The following is an 18487-nucleotide window of genomic DNA, read 5'->3' on the forward strand; positions in this document are numbered from 1 at the left end:
ACAAATCAAATGTCCTTCACCAGAGTAACAGATCAAAAAATGTGCTACATCCACACAATGTGATACTACTCAGCAGTAAAACAAGAATGAATTCTTGATTGACACACCAATATGGATGAACCCCTATACTCTTACTAAGTGAAAGAAGTGATACCTAAAGGAATACAAACTTATAGTTTTATTTATACGATGATCTCTGAGAAAAACAAAATTTTCAGGACAGAAAACAGATCAGTGGTTGCCAAGAGTTAGTACTGTGGAAGGAATTGACTCCAAAGGAACAGTGCTTGGGGCATTTTGTGGTGATAGATTAACTGTCATGATTTGCTATGTATAAGACTGCATTTTCCAAATCTGTAGAAATACACAACCCGAAAAGTGAATTTTACTCTAAGTAAATTCAAAGCTATGGGTGATGATAAGTAATAGGGGTGGGAGAAGCAAATTGGCACCCTTATTCCTTGTAAGAATCTTCATGGAGTTCTTATACCTTGACTTTGGTTTTCCACTTCTGGAAATATATTCTTAGGAAAATAATCGATATGGTTATGAATGATCTTTGCATCGTTATTTATCACAGAGAAATTGAAAACCTCTTAATTTCGCTATTATAGTGATGTATTTAAATAAATTATGATGCCTTTTCCATTTACAGGCATTTAAATTATGTTTCTGAAGGTTAATCACAGAGACAAATGATTATTCTTTACTGATGTCTTATCACTTTACTCTGCTGACTTAACCCAGTCTAATTTAAAAATATTGATTTTTCAGATATTTAAAAAAAAAACTTCTGGACTACTTGAAGTACACCTCATATGCATATATACCTCATATGCAGGTTGGTCCAAATCCCTTTCCGTACTCCTCATTGACCAGGTAGATAGACAGTTGAAGTGCATATAACTAACTTTACAATCATTTCATTTCCTTTGGTACTTTTCTATTTCAGACAAAACTGGGATGGAGAAGGGAGTATTATCTTTGGTACAAATCATCTTTCTATTTGGAACATCCTTTATTCTCATTTTCACTGATTATAAAAAAACCTGCATTATGGATAAATGTTGCTTTGTGATTCTGTAAGTATTATTTAACATTAACTTCTTTGATCTGTCCCCAGACCCAATAATATAATCAGAACTGACAGTACCTTTTGCACACATTTAAAGCCTGAAGAAGCTTAACAATTTCCCAAGGCTATGGTCTGGTAGGTGTCAAATGCTATGCAAATCCTGATGACCCTGTTCCTCATCAGACACCCTGTACATTACATTGCAATATTTTGTTCCAAGATGTCCCCTTTAAAGATCACGTACTATATTAAAAGGGTACTTGTTTACTTATTATTATTCTGGATTCATCTTTTTAAGATTTTACAGTTTGTCTATAAAACTCTCAAGGGAATCCAGATTTCCACATTAAGTAGATGCCATCAGACCATATTTTGAGATATATGGGTATGTTTTTCTCTTCTGTGCTTTTTGGGCAAGACCCCCTTCCTCTGTTGATATCTGAGGCATCCACTATGTCTAGAAAAGTTAGGATTATTATACTTTGAATATAAACAGAAAGTCAGTGCCACAGAATGGAATCTTGAATCTCATTTCAGGGACAATAAACCTGAAAAACAGACTTTCATATACAGAAGCCAGGCTTATGGGAGAAAGTGTTTTAAAAAAGTCCAAATGGCTTCCTTCATATATCAAGAAGGAGGGCCTCATATCTCAGAATGCAATGTTAGCATAAGCCAGGATGCCACATTGGCCAGTAAGGGTTTTGTGGAAGATATATAGAAGAGAGTAGATTCATGAGGGTCTCCAGCCTCTGCCTCATTCTGTAGATGGAATATTGTGCAGAGGAAATACATGCATGGAAATTTCACATAGACAAAATGGAAGGGAGAGGCAGAGAAAGTGATGCATGTATTTAGCACAGAGTGGGCTTGGGCTGGCTGGTGCTCCCCCTTCCTAAGTCTGTTATGATGTGGGAGTGATCCCCAAATCCTTGTATATTTCTGTAGAATGTGGAAATGCTGCCTGTCAGAGAAACTAGAACTTGCCTGGAGTCAGTACTAGGTGAGTGCAAAGTCGTTAGACCAGAAAATCAGGAACTGACCCTACAGATTAGCAGTGGATGCAGGTGTACAGTCAAAGATCAGTTTGATTTGATGGAAATAACTCAGAGAACCAGGAAAATTTCCAAGAGAGTATGCAATAATGATACACGATTCTCTGACACTTGGAAAGAAAATAATAAAGAGAGGAGAAAGAAGCATTTTAAAAAGGAGCCTGAATTAACTTAGAAAAGATTTAGTTTTATATGGTGTGAAGTTACTTTAAATGGATACCTGCTTATTCCCCTCTCATCCACCTCCATCCAGGCTTTTAAGCAACTTGATGTCATTTTTTAGGGGAAAAGGGTTTGCTTTTTGTTTGTTTTATTTTGTTTATTGTTTTGTTTTTCCCACACTTAAATCATAGTTCATAATTTCAAACTTTTTACACACACAGACAACTGTGGTTGCTTCTTCCTGGAGTGTGTGACTGGACTGAAAGAAATGTGACCTATCTGTCCTACAACACTTGGTTAGACTTTATGTGACTCTTTCTTTTTGAGCAATCATAGTTTGCCCCTCAGTCCTGGCTTCTGTGGCATCTAATCTCGCCTTGACATTTAGTGCAGTATTCATGGACTAAGGTTTTGTGTTATAGTTTTGATTTGGAATGCCCCTCAGAGTTTCATGTGTTGGAGCTTGGTCCTCAATGCAGCAGTGTTCAGAGGTGGGACTTTAGGGAAGTAATTGTACCTTGAAACCCCTGATCTCATCCATGGATTAATTTGTTGAGGGATCCAAAACTTGAATGGACTATTGGGAAGTGGTGGCAAATGTAGGAGGTGGGACCCAGTCCAAGGGGGTGACTTGGTTTTGGGGGGTGTACCTTTGAGTCCTGTGTCTTGCCCCAGCACCTTTCTTACTCTTCTTCTGACTTCCAAATGCCATGAGCTGAGCAACGTTTCCCTACTATTGCCTTCCATCATGATGTTCTGCCCAAAGCAATGGAACTAGCCAATCATGGATTGAAACCTCTGAAATCATGATCTCAAATAAATCTTTCCATTTTTAAAGCTGTTCATGACCAGTATTTTGGCCATACTGATGAAAAACTGATTAACATATGATAGTGCTTGTAATTGACTGATTTTCTACCAGATGGATCCTGCCATATGAAAGTGCATAGTTTTTCCTGAGAAAGAATTGAAGATATGAGTATCAATAAAACATCATGATTAAAAAATGAGCTTTGGGGCTTGGTTGCCCACATTCAAATCCAAGCTCCACCATCATACTTGCATAAGTTATTCAACTTATTTCCCTTTCATAAGTTATTTAATTTATCCAAATCTCAGGGTATTTATCTATAAAATGAGCATAATGACAGTTACCACTTAGCTAGACTTTTGTGAAGTTTAAATGAATTGATATATGTAAGTCATCTGGAGCAGACAGATGTCAGTGTCATGGATGCACTCATTGTTATTAATAATAACAATGTTGTGAGGACTAGGTTGATGCATGTGGGATATTACAGCATTGTGCTGGATGACTTCTAAGTGATCAGAGTGTTAGCTGCTCCAATCATGGAATTGTGTGCAGCAGAACCTGAGTAGCTGTTCAGTTAGAAGGGCGGCTGAAAAGAACAGCCCACTTGTTACATAGAAGTGGTTCCAGTGAACTCTTGGCGTTTGTAAACATCTTTATCGTGGAAATATTGTTTTCCTTTTTTAGCTGTTATTATTTCTGTTTTGGCATTTGTCTTGGACTATCTTTCCCAGGTTCATTTTAACCTTTTTTCTGATATTTTTTCTCTCTCTGTCTCTCTCTGTCTCCATTAGACCTTTATAATTTTTCACTTAATATCATTATTATAATTTTTTGCATGTCTGTGTCCTTTTCTCATCATACATTGTACTATTTTTGCTGAATGTTTCTACTTCACTATTTTTCTTTTTGTCCTTTCTCTCTCACTCTTTTTCTCTCTGTATTATTTTCACTTGCTTATGATTTCTATTTTTGAAAAGCACTGTCTTGCTATTTCCATCCCATGATACTCTCCCCAGGTAATGAAGGTACCTATTCCTTTGGGCTTACTCCCTCTGATGCTAATTTAACTGATGAGCTAACTTGGCTTGATATCAGCTAAAATAATTTAAAGTAAAAGACATACATAAGATATGAACCAGTGGGCACTATAGCATAATGGATAGGAAAGTAGCTTGCAATGTCTTACAGATCTATTTTCCAGGCCCAGGACAGAAACTTACTAGATATATAAATAAAATACCCAGAGCAGTTACATAGCTTATCCATGCTTCATGTGTTAAAATAGTGCCAAACTAATGATGTTAATATGGATATTCAATAAAACTTTACATGTAATGTGATTGATTAGCATCTAGCTAACTCTAAGCTCTCCTATATACCATTTGCTATTGTTATCTTAATTCAGTTGTTGATGTTGTTTTTATTGTTAATATTATGATACAGTGAAGTTCCTTTTCTCTCTCTCTCTCTCTCTCTCTCTCTATCTATCTATCTATATATATATATATATATGAAGTAAACTAAGTAAACTAGGTAGACAAATAAGCTTTAAATTCAGAAATAAGCAAGCAGAAACTTTAATCTCATTGCTGGCAATATTAAGATGTTGCAAATAGCTTCTGTTTTGCCCTTAGCTTTTTTGTTGCATGTTCTATTGGATTGAAATATAAACATTTTCTTAGTTGATTAGGATCTTAGCCCATAAGTGGCCAGAGGCTACTTGCTTTTGAGAAAGTAACATTTAGATTTAAAAAAATGGAATTAAATGCATATAAATTCCACTAAATCTGCTCTGTACTATCTGTTGATAGCTTACTCCACTATCGGCAAGCATTTAATCAACATATATTGGCATTCTTCTCTGAGATTTAAATAGGACGTAAAATCTTATGGCATGTAGAGTGTTTTTGATAACTGTTTCATTATTTCCATAGATAGTGTAATAGCATATAAGAGGAAATATCAATAAAATATCCAATGTATATTAATTTTAGAAGAGTAAGTTTGTCTGAAGTTTGATAACAAAGGGATGGTATTATTTTTAAATCATTTGAAGATGTCTGGGTTTATTTTCCTATTTTGTCCATATCCCTTTTTTAAAAAATCATTTTGGACATTTGAGACTAAGGTCAGAAAATAAGAATTATAGACTGTATTGTTTGTTCATTGTTATATAAAAGAGTTCATAGCTCATAATATTAATTTATATTTTCTTAGAAGTCACAAAACAAAGATTGCCACTGGATGTAGTCCATAGCATATATGTGGCTTAAATATTAGTTCAATGTAGAAAGCCCAACCTCTGATAACTATGTTATTGTTGAATTGGAAACAGATGTTCAACCCTGCCATGAATGATGTATACTTTAAGTGATATATACCTCTATCTATCTATCTATCTATCTATCTATCTATCTATCTGAACTGGATAAAGAAACATTCATAAAGAAGCTTGAGTATATTTATATATGTGCAGGAATCTTTTCCTTGTCTAAGTATTTTGTATTTTAGTTGGAAATGGGCTGGCATTAGAATAGCAGTATGAACTGAAGACAGGACCCAGTCACTGGGCTATTTGGAGCACAATCCCCAGAATCACAAGCAGACAACATGGAGTGATGAGTGTGATCCCAGAATTTCACTCATAGGTACAAACCCCAAAGAACTGAAAACAGAATCACAAGTTCACACACATGCACATTCATAGTAGGTAGCACTATTTATAATAACCCAGAAATGAAAACAGCCCAATTGTCCATCAAGAGATGAATACATAAATTCTGGTATCTACGTAGAATGGAATGTTATTCAGTTGTAAAATGGAACTAAGTACTGAAACATGCCACAATGGGGATAAGCATCCAAAATACTGTAGAAACCAGAGTCAAAAGGTCACAAATGTATATGAAATATACAAAATAGATAAATCCATAAATACAGAATTAAGTTTGTGGTTTCCAGAGCCTGAAGGGAAGCAGTAACAGGGAGAAACTGCTTATCAGGTACAAGACTTTGCTTTGGAGTGAAAAAAAATATTTTACAACTTGATAAAGCTGATGGTTCTACACCACTGTGAAAAGAATATTCTAAAGGCTGCTGAAATGATGTTTAATTTATGATGGATAACTTTAGTGTTTTGGTGTCAGGGGAGGTACTGGGGATTGAACCCAGGGATGCTTTGCTGCTGAGCTATAACCTCTTCCCTTTTAAATTTTGAGTCAGGGTCTTGCTAAATTGATGAAGCTGGCCTCAAACTTGTGATCCTTCTGCTTCAGCCTCCAGAGTCACTGGTATTATAGGGATGAGCTACCAGGCCCAGGTGATTAACATTATCTTATGAATTTCACCACGTTAAATTATTTTTTCTCATGTTCCCATAATCACAACTGGTTTAAAGAAATCCCCTCCATGAGGAAAAAACACAGTCTGTCATTATTGATCCCTGGTAGTCTGGTAAGGGCTGACAGTCATTATATAGAGTCATCTTGAAAGATGCCTTCAATTTCCTTCTTAAATATATTCTGTTTCATTATGACATTAGATTATCAGAGCTAGTGAATAACCACATAATGACTAAGCTTTTGTCCTGTGTGATACTTTATTTTTCATGCTTGCCTGAGGTTTCAGTTGGTCTCATTGACTCATCCAAGAACATGAAAACAGAAAAGCATAAATGCTCCGTTTTCAATGAGTTCTCTATGTGTGATGGGAACATAATTATAACAACATAGATGAGCAGATGAGGTTTTTCAGACCTAGGTACTTTATCTGGGCCCTTAAATAGTTTTCATTAGCCAACCGTATCAATGAAATGATCTGGATAATTATAAATATTCTTTATGCTTTATATGAGCCTGTCTGAGGAGCTGGTGGTAGTTGTTTGTACCCAATATGAATAATGGAACTAGTGCTTTCTATGGTCATGATGTAAATCTCCAGATTTTTCAGTTCAAGGCTCTTAGTTTTTTTGTGCTAGGTATCTTTGTAAACAACATTTTAAATGTTTCTAACTATTGAAAACCTGCCATATGTTGGATACCTTAATATGTGTGCTGCATAAATGATTCTAATCCTTAGACTGTCCCTGAAAGGTGAATGTCATGATTTCATTATTTCAGTGAAATAACTGAGATTCAAAGAAGTTAAATGATATGCTTAAGAGGGTGAGTGTTAGTGGCTAGTGTTCACCATCTCACCCTTACCTGTGCTTGGCTAGGAAGCATTGCAGCTAAAATTCACTGTGAAGTTTTTCTTTTGCTAGATTTGTTATACAGTAGGTCACACAGCTGTGGAGAATTTCAGAGTCTCCTTATGACCGTTAGTTTGGCTTCCTCAAAAAAAAAGTCTGCTCTGGGGGCTGGGGTTGTGGCTCAGTGGTAGAGCACTCACCTTACACATGTGACATCCTGGGTTCCATCCTCAGCACCACATATAAATAAATAAATAAATAAATAAATAAATAAATAAATAAATAAATAAATAAATGTATTGTGTCAACCACAAATATATATATATAATTATACACACATACACATACACATACATATATATAGTGCTCTCAGACTGGGAAAGTAGCCTAATAGTGGATAAACTGCCTAATATGTGGGAGACCCTGAGTTACTGCCCAGTACAGAAAAAAAATGAAAGTCTGATCTGTTTGATCACACTCCTGAATTAGCCTATGTAAACAAACTATCAAAATATTGGTGGGAGTATTGACATTTAACTGTACTGATATAACAGGTGTATCAGATTACAAGAAAACTTGGGTTGTAAAAGATGTTTGGTTCAATCACCTGAAGTCAATCCTAAAAGCCCTGGATATGTAAGGACTGGGATGCCAGGAATGGAGTGTGCATGCGTGTGTGTGTGTGTGTGTGTGTGTGTGTGTGTGTGTGTGTGAAATTTGAATCATGGGAAACCAAAACAACTGGGATCTTAAGGAAGACCGATAAAACAATACTTGTGCCCATATCACTCATTCAGAATTTGATGTCCCATAACTCTTCCCACATGGTTTTCTCTTTTCTTCATGTATCATCAACATTAACTGCCTTTCAGATAGCTTTATTTTCCTACAATGTACCTTAGTTGATGCTTCTCCTGCCAGACATACCCCCTCAATCCTGGCAGCCTCAGCTCTTCTCTGTACTCTGTTAAAAGGTTTATTCTGTTTCCCAGCAGATGTTTCTATTCCATGAATCACTACAATATTTTCTCTTTGAATCATGTATTTTCAATGTGACATTTACTTTTGGACTGGGTTTTCTTTTATGTGTGCATGTTGTACCTCCATCATTAATCATGAGCTTGAGGAAGGTAAATAATAGTAATCTCCATCTATTTTTATCCCACCATTGGTCTTGGACATAGTATGTGCTCATTAAATAGTAACTGATAATTTTATGATTCTTCAAGACAGAATTTTCTTAAAGTTTATTCATAAAAATGCCACTTCCGGGTGAGTGGATACTCTAAAACCAGAAGGCCATTGATGAAATGAGATAGAAGTGCCCTACATCTCATTTCCTGCCTAGAATATTTCTTGTGTGTGTTTGCATTTTCAACACTGAAAAGTTTTCAAATATGGGACCAGTTTTGCTACTTTTAACCCAGCACTTCTCAACTCCCCGTTGTACTTTTTCTTCATAAGACTCCTATGAACATCCCTTATTCCTCAAAATGCTCTTTGCAAGACACTGCGTTAGAGTGTTTTGTGTAAAAATTATGCTAATGGAATTCACAAGTGTGGGAATTAAATTTTGATTAGATGTAGGTTAGGCTTCTCTTTGGCCTGCCTGCTTCTGTACTTGAGAAAGTGCTGCCCCTTAGCTGTATTGGCGTGGGGGTGGGGTGGGGTAGGGGCAGGGTGTGCACACAATGTGGATCAACCTGAAATTAGATTGTTTCTGAAAAGAGAATGATTGAAACTGGTCTTTCAGCTTGATTATCTGCTGGAATCTCTATTACTTCTCATAATATGCTTGAAAAGTTTTATTTGTACCTCAAGGGCACTGAGCCTGGCCTCATTTACAAATATGAATGCAGATATGAGCTGTGCAGGATCTTCTCCTTCAGGCAGTCTTGCAACTGTCAGCTTGTTTTATTTACTTCCTCAGAAAAAGGAATATCCATCTCCTTGGAATTAGACACAGCACCGCTAATAGGAAAACCAGAGTTCTAAAGTCAGGGGGTTTGGATGTAATTCCCATCTCAGGCTTGTGACCTGAGCCAATTTACCCCTCTGAGCTTCTGACTCGTCACTGGTAAGATGAGATGGATTACTCCTGCCTATCAAAGCTTCTAATGAGGATTCAATGACACATCATAAGCCTGAAAAATATGTGCAAAACACAGAGACTTACACCAAGGAGGTCCTCAATAAATACTTGTCCCCTTTGCAATTATTTTCTGCATCAGACAATTCATGACAAGAGAATTCCAAAACTATAAAGTCACTCAGATAAAACTGCCTGTCTCCTATGGTTGCCATTCCACATTTTATGTTGTTATTTCAAACAATAAATGGTGTCGCTATTCTTTCTGTCCTTTGTTTTTATGAGGAGACTGTGGATGGGGGAATAATAAGAATCAAATCATTATCTCCAAAGATTTGTAATAGTGAATAAAGAACCTTAAATAGAATTTTTTATAAATCTTTGTAATCTTTTGAGATACAGAAAAGCAAATTAGAAACCATCCTGTTAGTCTTAATGTCTGTTCATTATTAAAAAATATCCTTCATTATTTTATTTAAAATATCTGTATGTATATATATTGGTAGTGAGGACTGAACCAATTTGGGGGTGCTTTGCCACTAAGCTGCATCCCTATATTCCTTGTGCTTCAGTAGTTTTTCTTTTTTCTTTTTTTTCTTTCCTTCTTTCTTTTTTTTTCTTTCCATGTTGGGAATCAAACCCAGGGTCCCACATCTGCTAGACAGTGGCTCTATCACTAAGACACATACCCAGACCACAGTCCTTTTAATTTTTTTATTTTGAAACAGAATCTCACTAAGTTGCTGGTGCTGGCCTTGAACTTGAAATCCTCCTGCTTTAGTTTTCCAGTTCACTGGGATTACAGACTAGTGCCACCAAACCTGGCAAATGCTTCATTTTTTTTTAAGTTTCTGAAAAATCTTGTACTATGATATATCAGAGGATTGTTAGGTAGTATTTATAAAAAGATAAATAGCAAACATAATATCAATAGCAAAATTGGTAATTCTTGATATCTGACATGTCTTTTTGCCTTTTTTAAAAAAAATTGAGTTAAGTTTTTGACTTAGCAATCATTAGATTATTCAAAGGGGAATTCACCAGGGATAACTTCAGACTGACTTTCAACTTTTGGGTCAATGCATTATATAATTTCAGCTACAGGCACGTTCTATAGCTTCAGATTATTTACCACTGTGCGCCAAGATTGACAAAGTCATCAAGAGAAAAGATTATGTTTTTTAGAGGTGAAAGTACCCAAAGGAAAATTAGAATAATAAAGTTCTTTTTAGGGTAGACTATAATATTCAGCATAATTTCAGTTTTTAGCCTACTGTGACCTCCATTTTGAAGAAAAGTGTATACTTGTTACTTTGTTTTGTAAATAACATGTGAATCATGGTTATCTCTGATGATCTGTATCTATATTTTTTTAATAAATTATCTGTGTCCCTATGAATAATGACAAATGGGATTTTGCTGTGGTATCTGCCTTCCTAAATTCCAAATTATCTCTTGGTAGTTTTTCTTGATGCAAACATGAGTAGCTGAAGAAAACATAATTTTTGTTGCATTATAGATTTAGACACTGGATGAAGTCTTCTGAGCGAAATTGAAATAATAGGGGAAACAATGAATCTAAATGTTCCTTGGACTGACCTTGATTGTGAATTAATCTGCATTTATCTCGATCTGGTTGATCACAGGTGAAGATGTAGCAGGGAGTTTCTGCCCCATACCTCCTCCTCCAGAGCGGATGGCCTGTGAAATTCCCTGCAGAATGGACTGTGTGGTGAGCGAGTGGACAGTATGGTCATCCTGTTCCCAGTCCTGTTCAAATAAAAACTCAGATGGGAAACAGACCAGATCAAGATCTATCCTGGCATTGGCTGGAGAAGGTGAGCAACAGAAAAGGTTTCAGCTGCGGATTCACTGGCTGGATTCTTAATTTTTTTCCAATAGACAGGTACATGTATGCTGTGGAAGTAGCTACACCTGGGTGTTATCTCTATTCCCTGACTCCACATTAACAGTTTCATTTCCATGCATCCTTTCTTTTTCTTTATTTGTCTTCTAGTTGATCTAAGCTGTGGTCACTTAGTCCTATAAATCACTTTAGACCAGCCATACATGGCTCACCTCAAAGAATTGAATATTGTTTTTCTTTATATGTCTCAGAGAAGAAAGCAAAGTTGAAACTCTTCCAGTTGAAACTCTTCCAGTTTCAGATTAGGTAACTGGGGCATATTGAATGTGCCTGTAAGAAGAGTTCCAAATTAGGAATCAGGAGACCTGGTTCCTTGATCAAGAGCTGCCAGTGACATCAATAGACTACCTTATCCAGGTCCCCTGGCTTCCTGATTTGTCATACTTGCCTGCCAAGGGCAGAGAGAGTGTATGGAGGCTGTGGAGATGGTTTTGAAGATGGTAAGAGTGTGGTGGAAATGTGAGCAGTGATTTCAGAACAAATTAGAGGAGCAGCTGCTCTTATCATTCATAACAATAATCTCTGTCCCCAGATACACACATCGTTGCTCTCAAGATTTCTGTTGACTCTGACTTCAGCTCCACTAGATGGACAAGATAGTGAGGCCATGGCTGTGAGGAACTCCTTCTTAACCAAGATTTCGCTCTGTGAGCCCCAGAAATGGGGCCAGTGTCAAGATAAAGGAAAATTTTCATATTCTTAAAATGTGGTTCTGTACCTTTCTTGTCCTGTATTTCTGGAAAAAGAAAACAAAAAAGTCAGTAGTATTTAATTGGCTAAAAAAACAATAATGAGAATAATAGAACCAGAGTTACAAATCTTGTGCATTTAGCGTACTGAATAAAACATTATAGCGTAGAAGAGTAGGAAAAGATCAATACTTCAGATAAATACCACTTTTTACATTAATAGTAAAATGTGAACAAAAAGTCAATCATGATATTTGATCATCTGATTCACCTAAGACTGTAAGGATGCACGTCTGTCTGGTCTTCCTCCCAGGGGATTGCACTGTCAGATATAATTTCAGAGCTCTAGGTTGAGCCCTGTAACCCCATTCTGCAACAGATACTTCTGGATTTCTCAAGTGCAATGAAATGCACTGCTTGCTGGAGAATGGGTGTATTAAAAATGGTTCTCTGAGAAAAATAATGCCTTTCTTAGGAAAGGGAATCTATGTATAGACACACATGTGTATATCATGCATGTCTAATATAATATTATTTCAAGCATGGACTGTTCTGTCTGACTGATTAATTCATGTAGGCATAATAATATTAAAAGAAAATCTGTTTTCTTTGCGAGTTTATCTCAGAGGTGCATGCTCCAGAGGTAGAGCATTAATTTTATAATCTATTTGGTGTGGACAAATGCCTATAATATATTATCCTGAGGTTGATGTCAAGACCGAAATCCTTGATCTTAGAGTGGAACAAAGGGTTCAGTGGCTTAGGTCTTTGGATCATTAAAACATCTAAAATCATAAGAACAGCAATAACAGCAAACCCAACAGTTATGTATGATGCTATATTTTAATTTTCTGCAGGTGGAAAGCCATGTCCTCCTAGTCAGGCTCTTCAAGAATATCGTGTATGCAACGACCACCCCTGTATGCAACTCTATTGGGAGACATCGCCTTGGGGCCCATGTTCAGAAAACACGTTGGTAACTGCGCTTAATGCAACTGTTGGCTGGAATGGAGAAGCTACATGTGGTGTGGGGATTCAGACACGGAGGGTCTTCTGTGTCAAAAGTCATGTGGGACAAGTGATGACCAAAAGGTATATTAGCCTATTAGTGAAAGTGCATATCTATTGCATGCTTGCATATTTTTAATTGAAAACATTTTTCAAACAACTGATATGCTTGGGTAAGTGGTAGCGTAAGAGGTATTTTATTGTTATTATTTTTGTTTGACCCTTGAAGACCTAAAGAAAGATATGCTTTAAAGAGGAACATACTTATAATAGGTACAACTAGTTTTGTTTATGTTATGTGTATTATTCAATATGTAAAAGTAAGCAATGTCCAAAAACACTGAATGTATTTGAATAATAAAGCAAGCATTCTAGTACTGATCTTATTATTATTATTGACTCTTCTCAAATCACATAAATTCAGTGAACAAAAAGGTACTAAACTTTGAATTACAGGGTTGTGTTTCACTCTGACCTTTCCAGAAGTGAGCAGATAAATCCAGACAGCTATTTTGATTGGACTAATTCATACCCTAAAGGAAAATATAATTGCATGCTTTTTATACTCTCTGAACTTGGAGATACTAATTTTTTTAAAGCGGGAAGAAATATGAACATGGCAACTAGAATATAGATTTCAAAAAGCGTCAAAGAGAATTTGATGGGAGGGAAAAAGTAATTGACTGCAGAACTCAGCTGTGGAAATTTCTTCTCTAGATATTTCTTTTTCATGGGAAGACTGGTAAATAAGAAAATATAGGGACCTATGCTCTGTTCAAAGTGATGACTGGCATAACCACAGATATTATCCAGTGGCTGAATTTGGAGACCCCATCCCAGCCACAGGAGTTGCAGGTCACCAGGATGGGCTGGTGGAATCTTTGGTCTGATATGAAAAGATCAAACACTTAGTCTTTTTCTCCAGGAATTTTCAAATTGGGAAAATCTAAGTCTTCTTTCTTTCTATACCTGGTATTCTAAGCCTTTGAACTAGAAACTGTGACAGCCATGATCAGGACTGGTGGAAAAGGCAAGAGAGAATATGCTGATGCTCAGAAAGAAGCAGAAATGTAGGCAGAAAAAATTATGACAGCATCAAACTCTGGTCCCATCTCTCCTTCCAACATCCTGGCCCTTTGTGGCAACATAGATATGCCCTTTTGCTCCTCTACCTATTGTGGTCTAATTTGGGTCCCTGTCATTGGCAAACTCAAACAGCATAATACAGAATAATTTCATTTGTAGCCCTGTGGTGAAGGGCCCTGAGCCTTATTCATAATTTTGTGTACTTTGGCCATGTGTAAGGAAAGTCCTAGAAGCTCAGTTAAAGAAAAGGAGATGCGGGCTGGGGATGTGGCTCAAGCGGTAGCGCGCTCGCCTGGCATGCGTGCGGCCCGGGTTCGATCCTCAGCACCACATGCAAACAAAGATGTTGTGTCCGCCCAAAACTAAAAAATAAAATTAAAAAAAAAATTAAAAAAAAAAAAGAAAAGGAGATGCTCATAGAATAAAGAGTGAAGACTGATGAGATTTTGCCCTAGCAGCCAAGTAACAGGTAGTTCTGCAAATACATGCAAAGGTAAGCATAACTTGAAGCTAAGCATGGCCAGGAAGACCTCACCAGTCCTTCCTCCTAAATATGGCTTACAGAGAGCTGGGATTGAGTGTTTTTTAAAATGTGTTTTTCATATATATATAATATATATATATATATATTATCACATATATATACACATATATGCACACCTTTTTAAAATTTTATTTATTTTTATGTGGTGTTGAGGATAGAACCCAGTACTTCATATGTGTGAGGCATGCACTCTACAATCCCAGATCCTTGATTGTTTTTTATTGTTGCAACAATAAATAATCTTTAGTAGCATTTGGCATGTAGTTAATGTCCTGTAAGCATTTCTGGAATTCATGAGTGAACCACACCTCTGGGTAGGGGAGCAATAGGGTTTGACAAGGATTGGATACGAAAGGCAGGGAATCAAGAGAAGCAAATGTTTATCATTTGCTTCAATAAACAAAGAAAATATATATTTACCATAGCTAAATTTGGGCAAAGGGGCTATCATGAAGAGAAATGAGTGGTCATACACTTGATGTACTCTTATTGACCCATAAATATTATTTCTGTCCTAGCATAAAGCTGTATAAGATTTATGATGTTTGGGGGAATATCAATGTTTTTCACTTCTATTTTTCAACTTGCCTTTTAGTCATAGTGCCACATAGATCGAATGTAATTGATGAATCATTGCGGTTATGGACAAACGTGGACTATAACATTTTATGTCACCTGATTCAGGTGGTAATCTAATTCAGGAGGCTAAACGGAAATGCTGAAATCCTGAAAGGCTTTTGATGGCATTATGCAGAATTGGGGACTCCTTTATCTGAGAAGGACTGCAGCCTTGATAATGTTTAGTTTCATGATCCAGATTTTCAACTTTTTTTAAAAAGATGTTGGAAACATTATGATGGACATAAAAATAAGTATGGCTTAAGTATAGGAATAAACCCCACACAGAATGCAGTAAGCTATTAATCTTTATAGTGATAAGAAAATTTAGTATTCCTGAAGTTTGATCTCTCTTCCAAGAAACTTTTCTGCTCTGAACAGCAGTTAAAATCTACTTGACGTGAATATAATTTGTTCATTTCTTAGCAAAGGGGCATTAGAATTGAGACTGACATCTACTGAATAAATTATCACATTTTACAGGGCTATTTGGACAGGAAAAGCTGAGTTATATGTTCAAAATAGTCCTCAATTTCCCTTTGTATCTAATAATTACTTTGAATAACAATTTTAATAAAGGTTTCTGAGCACAGTTTACTCATATGTTAACTTAAAGATGCGTGAAGCATCTGGGCCACAGTGAAACCTCCCATTCTGCATAATTAACATGCACCAATAAATACATTTTAAAAAATGATGTGTGATTACTGGAGGTTTACATTTTAAAGAATAATTCATAAACTAATATGTATTTGTTTGAAAATTCACATATGTGAGACTGAAATATTATTACAGTGTGTAACTTCTAGTTTGCTACAGCTTTATCAACACAGAAATATCATTCACACAAATCTTTCCCCAATCTCCCCCCACACATATACGTTTGTGTGTGTGTGTGTGTGTGTGTGTGTGTGTGTGTCCTGAAAGGCATTGCTAATGCTAGTTACTCTTTGCACTGTCAATGAGACTGGAGACTTAACAACCTAATTTTGATTCTTACTGTATGTCTCTAAACAATCCTGCTTAAAATGAGCAGCCTTCCTTGACTTCCGTCAATTTACTTAATTAAAATTCTTGAGGTTAATGAAATTAATTGAGTTAAGAAAATAATACCTAATGTCCAGTGAAGCATCTAGTGAGATTATCAGCAATAGAAAGTATTAATTGCTCTATTCTTTCCAAAAAATATGTATTTTATTCTTTTTCACATGAAAGCCATTACAATGGAAGTAGACCCCTAGTCACTTGTGTACTCCTGAGGGTGGGAATATGGGAATAGAAACAGGCAGGAAGAAGAGATTTTCCTAAAGAATATTTCAGAGTAGAGAAAAGGAAGTCTGTCTCCATGGAATAAATGAGCTAAAATAATCTGTTTTTATCTGTAAATTCACTGTACTGTGAAGCCCAGAGTTTCTTGCAAGTTCTTGCCTCCCTCGGTTGGTGCTTCGGTTTTCATGTAATTGTGTGGGTGAGCAAGTTACCATTGTATGTGTAATAGAACTGATCATATCAGAAAATGAGAACTAGTTAGGGCCCAACTGAACCAGAAGTGAGAGCTTGTTGGGATAGTTTTGGAGTATTATTTGGTTTTGTTTTACTATTCAATGTTTTTTTTTTTTTTTGCATTTACAATGTCCAAAAAAAAATAATAATAACAAAGATTCAAACACACGATTCAAAGTCTTTGAAAGTTCCTGATAAGGCACTTTCTGCCTTCGGTGTGAAAACACCTGGCATTTGTGTGAGATATAGTAATAAATAGATCCATTTAAACACTTAATGTATAAAAAGTTGGCAGATTTGCCCCATCTAGCTGAGGGAGATGAATACACTCTGTCCTGGGTCGGACGAGTGATCAGGGAGATGGAGCGTTGTGTGTGCATCTTGTTGATAGAGGCATCATGAAGAATGGCAGGCTAGGTAGCTCAGCTTGATGCATTTCTGCACAGTGCTTATAAAAAGCTGGGGCCTACAGGATAACCAAGAGACAATACAACAGAGCATCCCAGTGCAAGTTCAGGAAAATAAATGTACTGAAATGAATAAGTTCACATTTTATCAAGAGCAGTGCCAATCCAGGATCAACATATTTTCCTGAAAGTAGGATGCATAAATTATCACAAAAGGTGCAGAACATTAATTTGATTACTGACCAAAAAGCGAATCCTTATGTTTTCCTGGTTTTTAAGCATGCAATTCTTATTTTAGAAATGGCTGAAAAAGTTTCTGACATATTCCCCAGGGATTTGTCTTTTGGCTTCAATAGTATAAAATAGTATTTAATGATTTATTTACTACTTCTGATTATACCAAGGAAAGATCTGGCATTTTAAAGATATGGTGTAAGATGGAATTACACCCTCAAGACATTCAAAATTAGTGTATGCACAGCACCTGTCTTGTGTATAGCACACACATACCTCAAACAGCATGGAAGATGTCAAAAGCCATGTTTTGGTCAGTGTCCAAAATAATACAGAAAATAAAATTTTTATTGTTTTGGAAATCAAAGACACTTAAGTTGCTAATAGTCGATGATTTTTTTGAGCACTGACAAGAAATTAAAATGTGTCGATACATGAAGGGATAGAAACATGTAGATAAATAGGAAGAGGAAGTTGAACCCATGAGGAAAAGGTAAACCTTACTAGCAGAAAAAAAATGAACAATTTCTCAGGACAATTTCTAAAAGGACAATTTCTCAGGCAAGAGAAAATTTGTCCCTTCTCAGACCGGGAATCACTTGCACGTCCAGGAAAGCCCTCAGTTCATTGCTTCCATAAAAACACTGTAAGCCCAGGCCTGACCTTTGCCACTGAGACAATGAGGCTGTTTCTGTTCACTCTCTCCCTTATGGAGAGTGGACGTTATTTCCGGTGAACCTTTATTGTGAGTTCTGCTAGTAAATAGTCAATGAAGAAGGCAATATCAGTTGCCCCAAAGACTTTAACACCTACTCCTAATTGCAGTGAAGGAAGTCCTTCAGTATGAGCAACCCTCTGTAGAAAGCTTCAATCCTGGCACTCATCTTTCTGGGCTGTTGGGTGAGTTTTGAAGGAGTGTTTGATGGGAAAGTTTCGGAGGAAGTGGGTCCCTTACCCTGTGACCCTCAGTTCATACAAGAATAGGCATTACACAAGTGGCACTTCATCACTTGCAACGGTACCAGGAGAGGTTGCAGAGGCGTTAGAATAAATGGCAGTTCAATTTATTTTTAGTAGACCTCAGGGT

General features: G+C 36.4%; 1 protein-coding gene across 1 annotated transcript in view; it reads left to right on the plus strand.

Moving 5' to 3' along the window:
- Thsd7b (thrombospondin type 1 domain containing 7B) overlaps positions 1-18487 on the plus strand; it is a 932734-nt gene that overhangs the window by 540770 nt on the left and 373477 nt on the right. Inside the window, exons 8-9 of the mRNA XM_077798343.1 lie at positions 11031-11222; positions 12858-13092. Of these exons, the coding sequence (XP_077654469.1) occupies positions 11031-11222; positions 12858-13092 (427 nt within the window). The remainder of the gene's footprint in view (positions 1-11030; positions 11223-12857; positions 13093-18487) is intronic.

Source organism: Urocitellus parryii, chromosome 1 (assembly GCF_045843805.1).
Source record: "Urocitellus parryii isolate mUroPar1 chromosome 1, mUroPar1.hap1, whole genome shotgun sequence".
NCBI lineage: Eukaryota > Metazoa > Chordata > Mammalia > Rodentia > Sciuridae > Urocitellus > Urocitellus parryii.